Source organism: Vipera ursinii (genome assembly GCF_947247035.1).
Source record: "Vipera ursinii genome assembly, chromosome: 4".
In the NCBI taxonomy this organism is placed as follows: Eukaryota; Metazoa; Chordata; class Lepidosauria; order Squamata; family Viperidae; genus Vipera; species Vipera ursinii.
The window spans coordinates 49,720,364-49,742,065 of NC_139514.1; the positions used below are offsets into that span (position 1 = coordinate 49,720,364).

The following is a 21,702-nucleotide window of genomic DNA, read 5'->3' on the forward strand; positions in this document are numbered from 1 at the left end:
AAAAAAGAAGAACCATTAGTTAAAAGCAAAGACAGTGTTTAATATATTATTTCTGTGCTGTTTAGTTGTTGCTATAGTCAATGGTTAGTTATAGTTAGGGACACGGTGGCTCAGTGGGTTAGGACGCTGAGTTTGTCGATCAGAAGGTCGGCAGTTTGGCAGGTCAAATCCTGAGTGCCACGTAGCAGAGTGAGCGCTTGTTACTCGTCCCAGCTTCTGCCAACCTAGCTGTTTGAAAGCACGTAAAAATGCAAGTAGAAAAACAGGGACCACTCCAGTGGGAAGGTAACAGCGTTCCGTGCACCTTTGGCATCTAGTCATGCCAGCCACATGACCACGGAGACAAGCGCTGGCTCTTCAGCTTTGAAACGGAGATGAGCACCAACCCCTAGAGTCGGAAACGACTAGCACGTATGTGCGGGGGAACCTTTACCTTTTTATAGTCAATGGGGAAGCAGGTAGAAGGTCACAAATGGTGACCATGTGACATCCTTGCTTAATGTTCAACAGTGATTCATTCAGCCGGAAGTGTCAGAACTTCTGTCACTAGGCTCCATAGTCATGTGACATTGTGCTTTTTTAACCACATAACTTAGTGACAGAAATTCTATTGCTAATTGCTGTCATTAAACAAGGACTAACTCTATGCTCAATGTCAACAGAGTATTTAGTCCATACATCCTGAAGTCTCTCTAGTTTAACAAAATAGGAATGTGCTAAAATAATCTTGCTTGGTTAGTTTTAAAAATTTTCAGTCACTTCATTTATTCTAGGTTATATAGACTTGAGGATTCAGTATGTGCTTTTTTTCTACAAAAACCTAGTACTTACCAAGTAGAGTTTTATGAACAGTTAAAATGAAAGCATTCTAAACCCAGGAATTTATCTGAGCACTGAAAAAATGTGATCATACATTTAAAAAAGTACTCCTGACTACCGCAAACTTTCTTAAATTCAAAAATTCAGTTCAGGAAAGAAAATATTTTTGTATAGTTGCTGTGTTTTGCATTGCTAGAAATCAGAAATTCTTGGTAGTGTAATCCTACATCCATAAATCATTTATTTTTATATCCATTTATAATTTAGACAGTGCAATTGTAATTTTTGTTATGTTAGTCTTCATAATTCATAATTCATTATTTCATATCAAAAGTTGCAGAGATTTAATTATCATCATGCTTAAGAGTGCCAGTTGAACTTTTTCCAAAGTATTATTAGGAACATCTGAACATTTATTTTTGGTCAAAGTATACTGTCTTCAGACTTTAACTTGCTGCTAAGATTAATCAAACAACTTATCTATGCTTAGTTGTAAGCCTAAAGGTGCTTTTTCATGAGGCATTTTGCTTCTCATGCAAGAAACCTCCTAACAGTGAGGATAATTAACCAATGGAAAAGCTTGCCTTCAGAAATCATGGGTGCTCTATCACTGGAGGTTTTTAAGAAGAGATTAGACAGTCACTTGTCTGAAATGGTATAGATTCTCCTGCTCAAGCAGGGGGCTGGACTAGAAGACCTCTATTGTATTCTATTCTAAGCTGAAGAAGCTTCTTGGATGAGAAATGAAACATCTTCAAAGAAAAACAAGAAAGTCCAGTTGCCTCATGAAAAAGCACCTTTGAGATAACTATGACGTGGATGACTGAGAATCTCCATAGACGCTTAGTTGTAAGGCCCAGTTTCCATGTGAGTAATATCTTTGCAGACCAAAGCAAACAGGATGTTAATTCATAAGCAGTGGGAAAATATTCCTGGACCATGTATGGCTTCTGTGGTCTCTTCCTTACAGCCCACTCCTGGTGCTCTTTTTTTACATGTCCAACTGTTGTTACAAGGGCTTCTATCCTACAAAACAGATGATTGAGTGAAAAAGATTTATCCAAAGGAAAGAAATGTGAGGAGAACACTGCTTATGGTCTTCTCTTATGGAAGAACTCCACAGCAGCCTGCTATTCGGTTGCAAGTATAGATGAATAGGGGAGAGGGGTGTCTTCCCCTTTCTGTTTTCTGGGAAAAAGAAACTGTGTGTATATAGGAATGTGTTCATACCAACCATCAGACAATCTTGAAATCTAAATATCAGCCATATATCTTATCTCTGCAAGTCACAATTAGAATGAAATATTATTGTTGTCCATGAATCCAACAAATACCTTTATTAACAATAACAATAGCATTATCATTTCCTCTTCCAAAGGGTCAATACATTTTATAGGCAAATTATTGGTTCAGAGATGCATAATTAATACAATATGGCATAAATTCTTACATACTGAAACACATCCTACTCTCAATATTATCAGAAACCTGAGCAAAGCTTGAAGCACCTCTACCTTTTGGCAGAAGCTTGTGGGAGATGACCAGGCTGAGCCTGAGGGAGGGATCAAACATGTCACAAGTCCTTTTGGGCCTGCAAGAAATCTAAGTCCAGCCACCCTCTCTTATCTTTTCCACATTTCCCTTAATGGTCAGTTGGCCAGATTCTTGTAGAGGGCCTAAGCTTGCAATAAATCTTTATTTGAACTCCTGGTTTCCAGGGCACTTGGCAAAGTTGCTATTTTTGAGATGAATTTTGAAATGAATTCTCAAATTTTGACATTTCTCAAATTTTGAGATGATTAGTTCTGATGTGCCTCCCTAAGATACTTCGCTACATTATGCTAGTGTGACATGTTTTTGTTTAATAAAGCACTTCCTGAGGTATTATTACACAAGAGCCACATGAATAATAATCACCCAAACCTAAAATAAAGATGTAGACAAAACCTATGGTTGCCACATGGAAACTGCTTTTCTAAAAACAGTCATAAAGGCAATTTCAGTCAGTCCATGTCAGTTAGGGAATTGTCAGAATCCATTTATATCATATTCATAAATGTATGTTTAAAACATTGTTCCTGGATTCTGCCATCTCCCGAGGAGGAGGGAACGAATGTGTATTGAGCCTGTATTAGGCATTTCAAAGGAAAAGAGAAGCCTTTTGAACTGGGGGAACAAAAGGGAGGGTTTAGGGTAGATAGCATCTGGCTTGTGTCAAGGAAGAGAGCAATAAACGTAAAAGGTCCAAAGTTCCTCTTTCCCATGAGAGGGATGATACGAGGTAAATGATGGGGGACTGACCAAATGGGGTTAAGGGGGGGTTGAACCGGGAACTCTTTATAAGGGTTTAGTTTGTAGAACAATATTAAGTCCTGTCTTGTATTCCTACAACCAAGCATGTCATAGTAAAGATTCCTTTTGGACTAGATTTGGCTCCAAGAGTTTTGTCTTCCTAAGACGTGGTTTGGGGTGGGTCCTGACAGGAATTTAACTTTTTGAAAATCAGGACCATGACTTGTAGCTATAATTAAATAAGAAAAAAAATCTGATGGATATCCTCCTGAGAAACAGCAGTTTTGAGCTATATTGTGCAATAGTGAATATATGTCATCTATTTATCGGTCTGTCTGTCTCTGTCTCTATCTATCTATCTATCTATCTATCTATCTATCTATCTATCTATCTATCTATCTATCTATCTATCATCTATCTACAGTGCATTCAGAAAGTATTCAATCCCCTTTCACTTTTGTCAATGTTATGCTACAGCCTGATTCTACAGTTGTTGGAATTCATTTTTTTTCTTAATAATCTACACTCAGTATCCCACAATGACAAAGTGAAAACAGAATTTTAGAAATGTCTGTAAATTTATTAAAAAGAAAAAACTGAAATATCACATTAGCAAAAGTATTCAGACCCTTCACTCAGTACTTTGTTGAAGCATCTTTGGCAGCAATTACAGCCTCGTGTCTTTTGGGGTATGACATGACAAGCTTTGCACACCCAGATTGGAGGATTTTCTGCCATTCTTCCTTGCAAATCCTCTCTAGCTCATCAGGTTGGATGACAACCACCTGTGGACAGCCATTTTAAGGTGCCTCCAGAGAAGTTCAACAGGGTTCAAGTCAGGGCTCTGGCTGAGCCACTCTAGGACAGTCACAGAATTGTTCCTAAGTCACTCTTGTGTTGTCTTGGCTATCTGCCTAGTATCGTTGTCATATTGGAAAGTGAACCTTTTGCCCAGTCTGAGATCCTGAGCATGTGGAACAGGTTTTCATTGAGGATATCCTCGTACTTTGTTCCATTTAGCTTTTCCTCAACCCTGACCAGACTCCCAGTCTCTGTTGCTGAAAAACACCCCCACAGCATGATGCTGCCACCACCATGGTTCACTGTTGGGATGATATTTGGCAGATGATGAGCTGTGTCTGGTTTTCTCCAGATATAACATTTAGAATTGAGCCCAAACAATTCAATCTTGTTTTCCTGAGATCAGAGAATCTTGTTCCTCACAGTCTGAGAATCGTTCAAGTGCTTTTTTGCAAATTCCAATTGGACTTTCATGTATTTTGCACTGAGAAGAGACTTCTGTATAGCCACTCTACCATGCAGATTGTGGAGAGCTGCAGTGATGGTTGTCTTTCTGGAACTCTGTCTCATCTCTACCCGGGATCTCTGGAGCTCAATCAGAGTGACCATTGGCTTCTTGGTCACCTCTCTTACCAAGGCCTTTCTCCCCCAATTGCTTTGTTTGACCAGGTGATCAGCTCTTGGAAGAGTCCCAGTTGTGCCAAATCTCTTTCATTTGAGAATTATAGAGGCCACTGTGCTCTTAGAAACCTTCACTGCAGCAGAAATTTTATTGTAGTCTTCACCAGATCTATGCCTTGTAATAATCCTGTCTCCGAGCTCTGCAGGCAGTTCCTTTGACCTCATGGCTTTTGCTCTGCTACAGTATGCATTGTCAGCTGTGAAGCCTTCTATAGAGAGGCACGTGCCTTTCCAAATCATGTCCACAGGTTACTCCAATCAAAGTGTAGAAACATGTCAGCAACAATCAAGAGAAATTGGAGGCACCTGAGTTTAATTTAAACTGTTGTTGCAAAGGGTCTGAATATTTATGCAAATGTGATATTTCAGTTTTTTCTTTTTAATAAATTTACAGAGATTTCTAAAATTCTGTTTTTACTTTGTCATTATGGGGGATTGAGTGTAGATTAATGAGAAAAAAATGAATTTCAGCAATAATCAGGCTGCAGCATAACAAAATTGACAAAAGTGAAGGGGGTCTGAATATTTTCTGAATGCACTCTGTCTGTCTGTCTGTCTATCATTTATCTACCATCCATCTTTCTATCTAGCTATTTTTCTATCCAGATATCCAGGCTTGATGGAGATAACTGGGATTGGCCCACCCCATCTGTGCTGGCAGAGGAGGCCTGCTGCAGGCCCCATTGGCAAGGGTATTCGGTTGATAGGTTTTGGGAGAAGAGCCTTCTCTGCTACCGCTCAAGTCCTTTGGAACATCTTCCCAGGTCTTTAAGCTCTTTAAGCTCTTGTGGAAGACAGGAGGGTTGGAGCCAAGCCCACCAGAGTGAAGTCATCTCCAACCCTCCTGACCTTCCATAACCGCTTAAATACCTGGCTCTGACAGTTGGCTTGGGGCTCCAATAGGGGAGCTTCACATTGGAGGTGGTTGATAGATTCATACATTAATAGCAGATCCCACCTCTCCCCCCTGCTCATCCTGCTTCTTCCCTCCCCATGTTTTAGTTAGGGTTGAGTATTCTCAGTGCTTTTTTAATAATAATAATAATAATAATAATAATAATAATAATAATAATAATAATAATAATAATAATAATAATAATAATAATAATAATTGCCAGAACTCACACATGTCATACAACCCACCTTGCCTACCCTACAAGGTGCCATCCAAAAAGGGTGCCGGAACTCCGTTCTGGGTGTTCTATGACAAAAAAAAGCCCTGAGTATTCTTATGGTATTTTATTTATATTATTTATATATATATATATAGGTTTTGTATAGTTTTATCCTTTTCAGCATTGTAAGCCACCCAGAGTTATCCTTGGTAAAGTGGGCAGCTCATAAATTTAATAAACAAACATATAAAATATGGTGCGCTTCCATAGAGAATAATTAAGGAGCACGGGCAGCCTTATACTTATGTCAAAATATCTGCTGTTACATTTTGTCGATAAAGTAGTTAATCAAGTAAATGTTAATTTTTAAAATTACTGTCTTATTGGCATATTTGGAATAAACTATGTTCAATGCACCAAGATTTCCTTTGAGCAAACAAACTGCTAACAGTTTCTACCTCTCTTCAGAGAACCCCTAGCATTAAGGAAAAAAAATCTATTTTTTGCCTTGTACACGAGGAATTTCCTAGTCAATGTTATTTATAAAAATAATTTGGTAAGCCAAAGGAATGATGGTTGAAATACCTTGTTTTATTAGCCAAAGATTAGATACAGTTCCACATTTTTTTTCTGTTCAATCATGTCTGATTCTCGGAGACTGCCAAGACAAGTCCCTGCAGTTTTCTTGGCGAGGTTTTCAGAAGTGATTTGATTAGATACAATTCCGTATAACATGCGTAAAAACATGTCACTGAGGTGTAGATTAAACTAATCACTGGAAGAGTAAATGTAATGCTGATCACTGAACCCATCAATGTTTTCCCCTTACCCAGACTGGTTTGGGCCGCCTGCCATATGGCAACTTGCCAGAAAGCTGCTCATTCCATTCCCATTCCAGAAGAAAAAGAGGATGTTACTATTGGCCAGCTGTTCATTCTTGACATCCCAATAGTCTTTCCTGGTCCTCCTGGAGCTCTTAGGACACTTCAGACAAGGCTTTTTTGTATTGCGACATAATCCCAGAGTAGAAAATACATCTGCCACATATCTTAGTATGAAGTGGGCACATACATATTTTTAGCTCTTCATCTTTTTATAATAAATGGAAATAATGAAGCAAATATGAGGTCACCATTCCTTATTGAAGGAATCTTTATAGTTTCTTCCTTTACAGGAAAAACAACTTTATAGGCCAGGGGTCTTCAAACTTGGCCCTTTTATGATTTGTGGACTTCAACTCCCAGAATTCCTCAGCCAGCATGCCTGGCTGAGGAATTCTGGGAGTTGAAGTCCTCAAGTCACAAAAGGGCCAAGTTTGAAGACCCCTGTTATAGGCAGTGTGAGCAAAGGCAGTCCCAACACCAGGAGAACACATGTTAATGGGAAAGTTACAGCAATGAATTAAAGCTGAACAATGCCTGACCTCACATTGCATATTGGAATGAAACTGTAGAAATAACATTGGGGCTTAGAGTGATATCTATGTACATGAGGCCTATCTTTCCGCTTATGTAAGCAAACATATTTCAACAAGTCATATTTTGGCAAACTGTGTAAATCCAGAATACTATATGGTGCCATTAAGATTCAAGAAGAAATAATATTTAGTTTTATAAAAATTACATAGGCCTCCAGTGTAATTGACTTTTGAGACTATCAAATTTAAATAAAAAATGGCAGCTGGGAGGTTTTCTGAGAGTAATTTAAATTAAATTACTAATATTATATAATGTATATTAATAATCAATAATGGATTTAGGGGAAAAAATCAAGGGACTTGATATATTTTATCCAGGGGAAAGAAGCCTATCTATAGCAATGTAAAACAATAAATGTTATACATGATAAATGTAAGACAGAAATGTAAGACAAACTAATACATGGCAAGCAAAGACTTCAGAGTTTTTAGGGACCCTTTTAGTGTCAAAATCAGGGACCAAGAAGTCATCACCTTGGTCAGACATCATGTCCCAGGAATCAGTGGGTTGTTTTGTTTTTTTTAACAGATCTCTGTAGCTGCTGCTTCTCTTGATACTCTCTATTAAGATATATTTTATATAGTATACTGTATAAACAGAATTTGACTTTTTACCCAACTCGCTAATTATTTGTTTACAAATAATTGCTTGCATTTTGTTTTGCATATTGTAAACATAATTGTGGATTATTTAAACCATTATCTTAGAACACATGAACACAGATTGCTGCTTCGCTTCTGATCCTCTGGCAGCATTATTCGGCATTATAATCTCTAGTGTTTAGCATTTGGGGACTAAAGAAATTTTAGTGTTGCATTGTAAAATACATTATAACTAAGGGGGTTACAACAAGGGTTTCCCGTGACTGGAGACAGACTTGGTGAATCCTCAAATATGGAATGTTTGTTTCTACTACCCCAACAACTGTCCTTTCCATTTATGAAGAAGCACCTAAGGCAACCTCTGTCCGCTAAGGTGCAACATCACAGGGGAGCTTGGTTCACCTCACTCCTCTCCCCATCTTTAGTGGATTGCCAATTGTGTAATTGGAATGGAAAGCTTGGTTAATAAGTAATATCAACTACAATGAGAAGAGAGAAGTGCCTAACCTTCTTCCAACACATGTCACTCTGAAATCAAATATGAGATTCAGGGTGTAATCGGCTGTGAAAAATTCCAATAATGATACTTTCAGTGATCAATTATATTGGATAGACACATGTACGTATCTTTGTTTATATATATATATATATATATATATATATATATATATATATATATATATACGCGCAAATTATTCAAATTGCTAATAAAGAATTTGGGAGGCTAAGATGATCATTTCGAACTCTTTATGTTCTCATCAGTTAGTCATACCCTTTATCTGAGATTCGAACCCGGGCTGATTATATATCAGGCAGTGTTTTAACCTCCTGAGCCACGGGTTCCTTCTCTCTTATATTAGCTGGAAGGCAAGGCAAATGTATGTTTAAGTATTTGTCAAGGCTTTTTGAATGGACCTTGCTAATTAACTCTTTCATTCCTGTTTTGGCCCGGCTCAGGGCTTATCCACAGGAACTAGTCAACTTATGACAGCTCATTATTTGTGCAAATTATTCAAATTGCTATAAGAGAGAAGGAACCCGTGGCTCAGGAGGTTAAAACACTGCCTGATATATAATCAGCCCGGGTTCGAATCTCAGATAAAGGGTATGACTAACTGATGAGAACATAAAGAGTTCGAAATGATCATCTTAGCCTCCCAAATTCTTTATTAGCAATTTGAATAATTTGCACAAATAACGAGCTGTCATAAGTTGACTAGTTCCTGTGGATAAGCCCTGAGCCGGGCCAAAACAGGAATGAAAGAGTTAATTAGCAAGGTGCATTCAAAAAGCCTTGACAAATACTTAAACATATACATATATATATATATATATATATATATATATATATATATATATATATATATATATATATATATATATATATATATATATATATATATATATATATATTAAATGCTTGTTAACTATTTAGCTTACCTTGCTAGGCCCCAAACATGGGACAAATCTTTATTTCCTGTTTTGGCCTAACCGAAGGCCATCCACAGGCAGTAGTCACAACAGTGACAGCTCATATTTGTGTAAATTTTAGATTGCTAACAAAGAATTAAAGGGAGACTGATATGCATTTCAAACTTATTTGTTTTCATCAGTCAGCCATACCCTTCTGAGATTCGAACCTGGGCTGATTGCACATTAGGCAGTTGTTTTAACCTCTAGGCCACAAGCTCTATCTCACTTTGTTAGCTGAGAAGCAAGGGAGATATGTGTTAAATGCTTGTTAACTATTTAGATTACCTTGCTAGGCCCCATATATATATATATATATCAATATATATATCAATATATATCAAAAAAATAAAGGGAACACTTAAACAACAGAATGTCTTATTTTGTGTTCCCTTTATTTTTTTTGAGCAGTGTATATATATATATACAGACAGTCTATATATACAGTCTATAAAATGTGATAAAATGTCAATTAAAATGTTATTTCTGTACATATAAGGATACAAAAATAAGCAAACTCTAATCTTTACATCATGGGGTCATAATCCTTATGTTTTTATTTCAGATGATTCACCACCAGAGACTGCCTTTCCTTTGGCTTTTCCAAATCTAGAACAGCAGCTCCAGGTGCCTCTGTTTTGCTTTTTTAATATTCAAAGCTACAATATGGAACATATTTTTAAAATTATCAATAACGTACTATTATTAGTGGGAATCCACACATATATGCAATTAAGATGTTCTCAGATACAAAAAAAATGTTAACAATAGAATTTATAATAGGTAAAATATAAGGAATAGAACTTAAGTGTATCCTTCTAGGGCAAAGGCTAAAAGAACTTAGAACAATTATGAGGTGATACAGTTCTTCCTGAGGCAAATAAATAAATTCTAAACGTTTCTGATGCCACAGTGATTAAAAAAATGCACAATTCAGTCCAAGGAGAAAGGGAGCAAGAGAAAGGGATATTAGAATCTCTTAGTTTCAATTGTGTAGCACTGTTAGACCATTATTTGACATCATTGGGAAATTAAAAAAAAGAGGTCTGTTTGGATTGTGCGTGTCATTTAAATATATATTGGCAGGTAAGAAAAGGAAAGACAAAGATTTTAAAGAAAGGAACAATAAAGAAACAGGATTTTAACTACAGTTCCATACAATTCAAAATGTTCAAAACATTCTGACCAACAATACAAGCATAACATGTGGCACATGGGTTTGTACTCTAAGCGAATGATATCCTGCAATGCACAAGAATTTCTTAAGGGGAGAGTCCTGAAAAAAATGTTGGAATCACTTTTTCTTGGACTAAAGGACTAATAAAAAATAAATATTTAAAATCTTCTAAAGCCATTAATTGCATAAGGTGCTTTATATCTGATATTACACCATTGTTGTAAAACACTGATCCTAACTGTGATATTAGTATTGCACAATTTGTTCAGTTAGTGCTCTAAATATTGTAAGCAAAACAGACCTTTTCCTAATTGGTCTTTATCTTCTTATTAAAAGTCCACTGGAAGATATTATTTTACATTGTTGCCAAGGTGTGCCAATGCTTAGAAGGTACTACCAAGTAGGCATGTACAGGCATATTTGTAGGACTATCAATTTTTTTTGTAAATTAAAATTTCACAAAAAAATTAAAGAGCTGCATATTTCCTCAGGGATTATGATTTTGTAGTAATAGAGTACAGTATTTTATCTTTAAACATATGACGTCTCTATCATTTTTTTTCATTTTAGTTTGAGATTTGACATATTAATACACATTTTATAAGCTCCAGGAGGATTGTGAACTTTGTTTAGTATAGATGAACTGACGTATACTCAAGTGCTTCATTAAAATATTAAAATAAAATCCAGATTCAGACTGAGACCAAGAAGTTTTTTTTTAAAAGAAATATGTCACCCAACCCTATCTGACATCCACATAAAGAAACAGACACTTTCTAACAAAGTGCTCTTTATTTATTTAGAAGAATTACATGGCCAATCATTCGGGCAGTTCACAACAATAATAAAACCAACAACTATAAAACCATAATGTCAGAGAATGTCGACTGGTGGCCCCCAGGGGGAGAGCCTTCTCTGTGGGCGCCCCGGAGCTATGGAATCAGCTACCGGTTGAGCTCCGGACGGCGCCCGACCTTCGCTCCTTTCGCCGCGAGCTAAAAACATACTTTTTTGAACAAGCTGGCCTGGCCTGATGAAGGGATTGGGGGGGCGTTTGTTATGGTTATTTTATTGAGTTTTAAAGATGTATTTTAGTATGTGGGCATTTATTTAATCTTGTTTTAACTTTTGTAATCTGTATTTTTATTCTTGCCCTGTTCACCGCCCTGAGTCCTTCGGGAGAAGGGCGGTATAGAAATAGTATTAAATAAATAAATAAATAAATAATAAAAATATGGTAGTCCTCAACTTACGACCACAATTGAGCCCGACATTTCTGTTGCTAAGTAAGACATTTGTTAAGTGAATTTTGCCCCATTTTACGACCTTTCTTGCCCCTGTTGCTAAATGAATCACTGCAGTTAAGTTAGTAACACGGTTATTAAGTGAATCTGGCTTCCCCATTGACTTTGCTTGTCAGAAGGTCACAAAAAGGGATCACATGACCCCAGGACACTGAAACAGTCACAAATATGAGTCAGTAGCCAACCATCTGAATTTTGATCACGTGACCATGGGGTTGCTCCAATGGTCATAAGTGTGAAAAACGATCATAAGTCACTTTTTCCAGGGCCATTGTAACTTTGAATGGTCACTAAATGAACTGTTGTAATTTGAGGACTACCTGTGGTAAAACAACGAAACAAAAACCTTGTGCCTTAATCTTAGGATGCCCCACAGCAAGCTCCAGTTGCCCTCATTCCATACTTTTAATCTACGCAATCTCTCCCAGCATCTCAGTTAAGAGCCAGATCTCAGTGGCTTTCTGAAAGGCTAAAGGGGAAGGGCCCTGCTGAATTGTCAGAGGAAACTTTTCCATATGCAACATCATGCTTCTGAGGACCCACCAGTTGGCAGGAATTCAGGGAAGGGATGTGTGTGCGTGCCTACCCTATCTGATCTCGTGGGATGGGCAGATATTCTCAGGGAGAGTCGGTCCTACAAATAACAGAGTCTTGTGCCATTTAGGGCTTTAAAGTGAAAACCAGCTGTTTAAATTGCATCTAAAAGGAAATTGGGAGTCAGTTCAACTCATTCAATAAAGGTATAACATAGACAAATCTATGAGTACCCAATACTATACACACTGCTGCATTCTGGACCACTTGTAACTTCCACATGGTCTTCAAGGGCAGCTCCCATGTATAAACAAAGGTAAAGGAGTCCCTGGAGATTTTACTTCACTGGTCATAGCTGACTATAGGGGGCAATGCTCATCTCTGTTTCAAGGCCATTGTGCCAATGCTGTTCAAAGACATTTCCGCAGCCATATGGCCAGCATGGAGCGCTGTTACCATTCCACTGAAATGGTACTATTTATCTACCCGCATTCGCATACTTTTGAATTGCTAGGTTGGCAAGGGCTGGGAAGAGTATGGGAGTTCACCCATTGCGTGGTGCTTAGGTCTTAGGAAAACCTGAGCTGTTGGTTTTCCAGCTGACAAACTCAGCATCTTAACCACTGAGCCATTGTACTACCCCATTGCCCGATATAAAGCACGTAGCAATAATCCAACCAGGAAATAAAGAAGATGTGGGGTGACTATGAACAAGACTAACTGCTCCAGAAAAGGGTGCAATTGACTCAGAAAATAAATCTGCCCAAAGGCCCACCTAGCTATGGCTGCCACCTGCTCATCAAGCAGGCGCCAGGAGTACAGGGATACCCAACTTGCACACCAACTCAGTGTAGGAGAGTACATCCCCTTCCAACAGTAAAGATAAGCCACCAGACCCAGGAGAGCCAAAAACCCAAAGCCACTCTGTGTTGTTAGCCTTGAGCTGCAGTTGATTTATCCCCAACCAACCTCCAGATACTTGTATAGCACTGCAACAGCATCACCTGCATGGCCAGCAGTAGAGATGCATACCTGGGTATCATTAACATACTCCAGTTGCTCTGCTGGCCCAGCTAACTGGTACATTTTTGGCCATCTACCAAACCAGCCAAGACCATCATACACATACACATATCATCCACTATATCATCAAAGTCCTCAACAAAATGAACCTACCAAGCTGGCATCCATATCAGTACCATGATGAGAAAAAAGGCAATTCCTTCCTACCCTAATTGGGCCTGTCAGGCAACCCTTAAGTAGCAATATAAGTCTCAACAGACAAGATTCATTCATTAGATTCATTAGGTTGTCATTTTAGTAAGGCCCTGATACTTTTTTGTTTCTTTGCTTTCTTTGCTTTTTTTTAGTTCATGATGTACTTTTATCTCCAACTCTTGTATGCAATTACCTTGGCTCATACTTTTTCACTTGCATAGGTTCATATCTTGCTCTAAACTAGGACTTGTTTTAAGAATAGCTAATTGAATAAGCCATAGTTGCCTGATTTAGACATAACAGTAAGCAGTATGCAAAAATGGCTATGTCACAATGCCTAAGTACATCTGTCTTGCCAAGCCAAAGTTAAATAAAGACTGCTGGAATTAACCTAAAACCAAAACAAAAATAGTTGTTCTGGTAATCATGACATGTCACTACTGATTTAGACATTTCTTTCTAACTATTCATATAATGAGAAGTGTCAAGAGAGGAAAGGCAAAAGGAGGGTTTGATGTAAAGTTCTGTAAATGTTTACATAATAATTAATCATCATATCAGTCTCCTTCATTCACAATATTTTGGAAGAATAATAATTAAGGAATATATGAGATTGCTAATAAACTGTTATAACCATCTTTGCTTGTTCTATCTTTTTGGCATGGATTAAGTGGTGCTTAAGAAGCATTTACCATATGGTTTTCACTAATATGAGTTTTGTCTAGTTCTATGATCAATTTTCTCATTTTCCAACAACTTTCTCCCTAAGTAATATCATCTCCTTTCCAGTCTAGTTCTGCATTAATTTGTGTTTTTCCTTTTCTAATGCTGGTTCTTAATACACTTGGTTTATTATTGCTTTTCTTTAGGTGCTAAGTAGGTAGAATAATTAATAAGAGACTCATTCTCTTGTTGTTCTCCTCTTAGTTCACTATTTTGGTTGTAATTGTCTTCCCATTCCTAACCTATCCTCCAAATGCAATAGATTTCAACTCTTAATTCCCAACCAGCATTATTTGAAGAAGGCTGTTCTGAGGACTGTAGTACTTGATCTGGCCTTCTCTAGGTGTGCATAATATGCAGAACCATTAATATATACAAAGCAGTCCCTCCGTCCTGTACGTTCCCACAGAGAGGGCCTCCTCAGGGTACCACCGGTCAGAGAATGTCGGCTGGTGACTCCCAGGGGGAGAGCATTCTTGGTGGGTGCACCAATCCTTTGGAACCGCTTACCAGCTGATCTCCGGATGGCCCCCGACCTTCGCTCCTTCCGGCGTGATCTAAAAACTTATCTATTCGAACAAGCCGGCCTGGCCTGATGGATTTGGGTTTTAATATTATTTAACTAATGTATTCTTATTTTATTGCCCTGTACACCACCCTGAGTCCTTCAGGAGAAGGGCGGTATATAAATCAAATAAATAAATAAATAAATATAGTTTATTTTAGGAACTAATATTACATACTTATTATACAGGTCAATATTTCCTAATGTGTTTATTTTGGATTAGAATAAAAGGATATTCCAAATTACTCTACATGTCTGGGTTTTTTTTCCCAATTTCACTGTCTATTTCGTATATGATCAAATGTGGTATAAACCTCTAGAAATAGATTTCGTACTAAATATTAAGCATTTCTTGGCCTACTTCTTGTGTGGCATTTATTTGTCCTACACTGAGACAGTTCCTCCAAAGAACAGTGTACATCATCATATGTGAAATCTAGAATATAAATATTTTGTGGTTAATTCAGAGATAAATTAGAAAACATTATTGTATTTTTTTCATGTTTTGCTATGTGACAGTTTTTCAATGAAGAAAAAGTAGGGACAAAGGTGCTGCTTAAAGTACCTGTACTCCACTTTTGAAAAAGGACACTGAATTATTCACTGGTTTACACCAGGATAATTTCAGAATCATCTGCTACCTATTATCCTGGAGATAGATCAGTATATATTCATATGAAAAAGAAATTAATTTAGAAGGCTAAAGCTAAAAAGTTATATGCTTAGGAGTAATTTTTATTTAGCGCTTTAGGAATTACTTTTATGTATAGTCTTATTTTTTCGAAGATGGTTTTGTCACAGGTGGGAATCTGATCTGAGTGGGATGACTATGCGCCTTCTACACCAAGTATAGTTCTGACAGGGCAAACTATACCAAATGGATAACTCTAAAGATATGAGATGTAACATTGGTGGAGACAACTTGAGCTATTAAAATTCTAAAAACAATCCATGCAACTGGTTGACTAAAAATGACATTACGGGAATGAGAAGCATGGAAAGAGGGAAATGACAGATTTGTTAGACAGATGGGCTGCCTTACTCTTTATAGAAAGGGAAGAAAAGATAAGAGCTGCTTAAGTCAGGAATAAAAAGTTTTCTAGTTTTGGAAACAGGATTTACAGAGTAGATAACAATAGAAACATTCATGAAAGCCTAAACATGTAAGGCAAGCTGAACATAGTGTGCAAATCAGAAATATACATTTGGTCCTTTTGTAAATGAGGGTAGGGAAAAGATCATTAATCTGAACTTAAAATTAATCAAATTAATTAATACTTTATGAAGCAGCTGTCCCTGAACATTGGGAATCAGGCCTATTTTAGACTGTTGCTCAGGAATTTGGTTGCTTCTGATTCTTCTGGAAGTCATAATTTCTCTACTATTATGCATCATAGCTACTTTGAATTGTTGGAAGCTCTTTCTGGTATCATCTTGTCTTCTGTGCTCTTTTTCAATTACTTCACCTTTTTCAAAATATTTTTTTCAAATATCCAGATCTATTCCACAAGATGTTGACTCCAACTCCACAGTCATACATTACAACAGGTCCAACCCTTGGCTTGACAATATTTTATTTATTTATTTATTTATAGTTACATTTATATACCGCCCTATTCCCTGAGGACTCAGGGCGGTTTACAGGGAATTAAAAATCCACCATACAAAAGTTAAAAAACCAATTAAAAATATTAAATTACCCTGTATACATTAAAACCCCCAATTAAAATTTCTCCTCAGCCTGGGCCTGAGAGCTCAAAGAGCCAGGTCTTCAGGCCCCGGCGGAATGATCGGAGGTCGGGGGCAGTCCTCAGCTCCACTGGCAGCTGGTTCCAGAGGGCAGGCGCTCCCACCGAGAAGGCCCTATCCCTGGGTGTCACCCGCCGGCAATCTCTCACCGGCGGCACCCTGAGCAGACCCTCCCTGTGGGAGCGCACTGGGCGAAGGGCATTTGATGCCGGCAGCAGGTGTTCCCTCAAATATGGCATCTTTGTTCTCAAATAGTTACAATGAATTTAATATTACGGTACTTGCTATAGTCTTCTGTTATAATAGAAATTCTAGTGTGCAAATAGTGAGCGATATATATGCCTGGAGAAGAGTATTGAGCTGCTTATATAACAGATAAGACAAGTCCAGGAAATGTATATTCATGTATTCCTGCCCCTGAATATTGTATCTAATTGACTGCATGTACTATTATTTTCTATTGTTATGTTCTGGGCTATTTTGCTAGAGTATGGACAGATAAGAGAAAAACCTGCCTAATATTTTGTCTGCCACAATAGATTCAGTAAGTGATACAAATCTGATCTGGTTATTTTTTGGCCTCCGGTTTGTTGTCTTGGCATAACAGACACAGGAAGATGGTGCTCCATCTTCTGCGTTCGTTTTCTCCCTGCTGGGGATCCTATCAAGGGTCAAAGGTCATCCCAGAGAGGCGACGAAGAAGGAGGGGACCCTCATGGATTGCAGAGGGGTGGCAGCCCTTCTGTTTGATCTGAGTAAGCCCTCCAAACTGGCCAGGGAAAGACTGGGTACATTCATGTGGCCAGTCAGAAGCTGCTGACAACCGAAGGAAATAAGCATTAACCAGCAACTTTTGAGCAACATGGATGAAATGGGTGAGACTCTATCCTCTCTTTATAAATTTAAGACTTTTTCCTGGAAAAAAACTTCCCAAAGCAAAGAATCTTCCCCAATGAGAGGGAAAGGGAATTTTTGCCCCATTCCCTCAGGAAAAAAAGTGGCGAACTAACTGCTTGGGTGAAAACGAAGAAAATTATAAGATTAATTTGGAATCAATATAGATATATATATAGCCTTGAAATTTGGGGACTAAAAGTGCTTTTGAGACTTTTTTAGAAAAGAGATTTGAAAAGCTTGCAGTATAAGTTTGAAGCTGGAAGAAGGCGTTACCGACATCTAGTGGCAAACCACAGCATTACAATTTATTATGCTTAAAGGAAATACTGCCTGAAGCCCAGACTCAGATAAGACTTGGGTGTCCTTGGAAACTTTCACTTTTGAAGACTGCAGCTAGAGAAGGAAAAAAACAAAACCGCTTGGGCTGCTTATCTGCGTGGTGGAGACAATAAACTATTTTGAAATTGGCCTGCTTGGATTATGAATATAAATAGTACCGTAACTGACTTTTACAGCTGTGTTGTAGAACTATTCCCCTGTAGAAGAAACAGGCATGACTGATCAAGATGATGGAACACTTTGGATTATAAACTTTCAATTGATGAATAACTTTTAATTGTTTCTTTTCTCACTGGAGAGAAAGGATATGTTTTTCATTGGACAGAAAAAGCTGGACTTTGCTTATATTTGTTTAGGGGAGGCCTAAGGATGGATTGAGAGGCTGGCTGGATAATTTGGAGTTCAAATGACAATTAACTGAAACTTTTTAAATCTCAGAATAGATTGGACTATAAAGACCACATACAAAAACAAAATGGATGTTCGACACTTAGTCTTAAATGGTAAAAAACCATCTCCAACATTTGTCTCCAAAACCCCCAACTTCACAAGATCTCAGAACACATTTGAGGATAAGGAAGAAGAGCTAACTGAACAGAAGATCAAGTTGTCAGGAGAACTGTGGAAAATTGGAGAAGGAGGGAGGCTGTTTAATTACTATAAAATTCATTAAAAATATTATGCACCCCAATATACAGTCCAAGACTAAGCCCGCAAACATTAAAATTTACACACATGAAATTGTGGAAATAATTTACACAGAAGCCCAACTTTTGATCTGTAGTTTTAGCCTATTTGAAGTGGCTAGTAAGTGTTTTTCATTGAACAGTGCCGTCACAGGTATGGCCTTTTTCTATGTTACATAATCAGTAATCTATAGTATGCAAAGCATGCACCCCTCCAGAGATTGTAGGTATCCTGGTGGGTGATGTATTTAAATTACCATTCATTCGAGTCTGGTTCAGTAGTGAACTGGCAGCCAGTGAAGATATTTTAATACATGTAAGGTACTAGCTATAGCTTCTGGAGCAATCTCAAGGGTGACATCACATGGACAGCATTACAGCAGTTATTCTAGAGGTTATTCCATGAGTCAGCAGAGCTAAGCTATCCCTATCCAGGGCTTGAGAATCCCTCATCTGTAGTGCTTTTTTAAAATAAATAAATAAGAAAGAAAGAAAGAAAGAAAGAAAGAAAGAAAGAAAGAAAGAAAGAAAGAAAGAAAGAAAGAAAGAAAGAAAGAAAGAAAGAAAGAGAAAGAAAGAGCCAGGAATTGATCTTCAGCACCTGGTTCATAGGTGTACTCATTGCTGGTCATGTGCAAGCTCTCTTAATGCATATGCTTTAATTGCACATCATTAAGCTGTGGTAATATTTTAGCCTAAACTTTCTAAGAAGCTAGAGCTTCATATAAATATGAAACATAAAAAATACTTCCTTCAGGCATCCTGAAATAGAAATCCTTTGTTACTTTCTAGAAATTGGCTCACATGAGTGAATGTTCCATAATTGTGTCCAAACAATACTATCAAAAGCAAGATCAGGAGTGGTGGTGGGGGGTGGAGGTGGGAATCTTTTTCTCTATCTCTTCTCAAGTTATTTAGAAAATGCATATAACTGTCCAACTTAAGCAAATAACTCTAGATGCTAACAATACAAAACCAATATAAAGGTATACAAAAGTATAATTAAAAACAAATATAATAAATACAAATCTGAGGGAACTTACAAATAAACCACAGCCACGAATTCATATATATTGGGCTGTGCTAATGACTCATCCCTAAAGCCCTCACATTCTTAATCAGCTGAAGTTTCCAAATGCTTTCCAAGGGCAGACCCATGTAGAGAACATTACAGTAATCTAAATGGGAAGTGACTTAAGTATTGTATGAGTGACCCTGAGCAAAGTCTCTGAATAAAGGAATGGGCACAACTGGTGCACACGCTGGATTTGCACAAAGACCCTCCTAACCGTTACATCACCTGCTCCTCAGGCAAGACTTGAAAATCCATGAGGATTCCCAGATTGTGCACCAACTCTGTGGAGTGATACTCTATCTGGAGTTATTGATAGAGCAGCTCCAGAACCATCGTGTTCTGAAACCTGGAGACATTCGGTCTTGCTTGGGTTGAAATGTCCATCCCTATCCATGCCCTCAACACTTCTAGCACTGGTAACCTCTTTTACTGAATCATTTGAACAATCGAGTGCAGAGATGTATACCTGAGTACTAACAGCATGCTTGTGATATCCCCCCTCCCCACTCCATCCTGCTGATAGATGATCTCACCCAGCGGCTTCATTCTCTGGGCTGCTCAGTCAAAATCTATCTCTGAGCAGATCCAAGTGACTTTACCCAATAGATATTTAGAATAGTCCTTGGGATGATCCAAGTCAATTCTGTCCCTAAATAATAATTTAAAAAGCTTAGATGAGATAGATCTGTAGATAAACAATATGTTAACAGAATTTCTGTAGTTAGGTTACAGCTATGTTTGCAATCATTTCCCCCAAAAGATGGCATTTAACCATGGACATCAATTATAATCTTTTGGGTCCAGAGAGATTTTACAAAAATTCCTCTTTGAATTTTTCTGTTAGTTTCACTTTCTTTTTCTTGGACTCTAGCACTAGAATAATCTAAATTACTGGTTTCCAAATTCCATTTTGATGGACTTTTCTGGAACAGTATTTAACAATGTAGATATTACAGATGTGAATGGATGTTAATGGTGGACATAGTACAGTACAACACATTTGTTTACCCTGCATATGTAGAAATATTGGCTTGAGTTCACCATTTAAGCAACTGAGACTTAAATTATATTTTGAGCCAAAATAATGAGCATGACTGAAAAAAGTTCTAGTTCAAAATTTAAAATAGAATATTAATTTATAGGATTTGTAATTAATTTATAATTTAAATCAGTATGTTGAAATGAAAATTGATTATTTGTTTTGATAATTGCTTGCAATTTCCTTGTAAATAACTGCAATAACTATTTGGAGGATCCACTTCCCAAAAACAGATTTACATTTCTTAATATTTTTTAGGGTTATTGCCATTAATACTATAGAAGTTGCTTTGGTTCAACCCTATATTCTGAGAACTGACACTTTTGTTTTATATTTTCTCATGTTAATTCTTTTTAAAATATACTGTGAATATAGTCTTGGTGATAATTTCCACATCCTTTCATGGTAAGCAGTGTTACACAAGGTAGGGAAGAAGAGAAAGTAAGCAAAAGAAATTAAAGTCATGATATGACAGAAAAGGCAATACAGTAAAACCTTGATGTCATGTATTATGCCCCAATTTGGTAAGCTTAAAATTCAGTAGAATGAATTTGAGTTCACACTTTCCCTCCCAAATAATGAACAAAGTCCATTATATAGGATGAACACTGTTCATATATTTTATAGAAATGTATGTACGTTGTGTAAATTGAATTTAATCAACTTGGTTTCAATTGACATCTGTACCCTACAAATGGTCCATAAAGTTAATTTTTTATGTCTAACAAAATTTAATTGCATGCAAATCATCATTTTTTTCTATCAAATCCACCCACCACTTTACACACTGCTGTGTATGTCTCTCTGTGTGTCTTTTTTTAAAAGAATATTGTCAGTCTATCATAACTTTCTTGATCCCTATTCTTTCATACAGTTTTGTAATTTGATCTGTGTTCATTCTCTCTGTACAACTAAGGTGAGGGTAGAGGCTCCTTCTCCAAGTTTGTCGGTTGGTTTCTGAACATTTTGTTACAGGCTAAGTAACATCTTCAATGGAATTTACGGAATGGCAGTGTTGGTGTTTTTCTACTTATAAAGGCTTTGTGTGGTCAGTAGGTCTTGTGATGGGAGGGTCACTTCAAGTGGAGTGATGAGTCAGGTGTGGGTGACGTCAGGTGAGGGTCTTGTGATGGGTCAA

At 37.4% G+C, this 21,702-nt stretch overlaps 1 protein-coding gene across 1 annotated transcript in view; it reads left to right on the plus strand.

The window, feature by feature from the left end:
- Window positions 1-21,702, plus strand: part of MAP3K7CL (MAP3K7 C-terminal like) — a 43,066-nt gene that overhangs the window by 10,096 nt on the left and 11,268 nt on the right. The window contains exon 3 of the mRNA XM_083361838.1: window positions 9,824-9,885. Within this exon, the coding sequence (XP_083217964.1) occupies window positions 9,824-9,885 (62 nt within the window). The remainder of the gene's footprint in view (window positions 1-9,823; window positions 9,886-21,702) is intronic.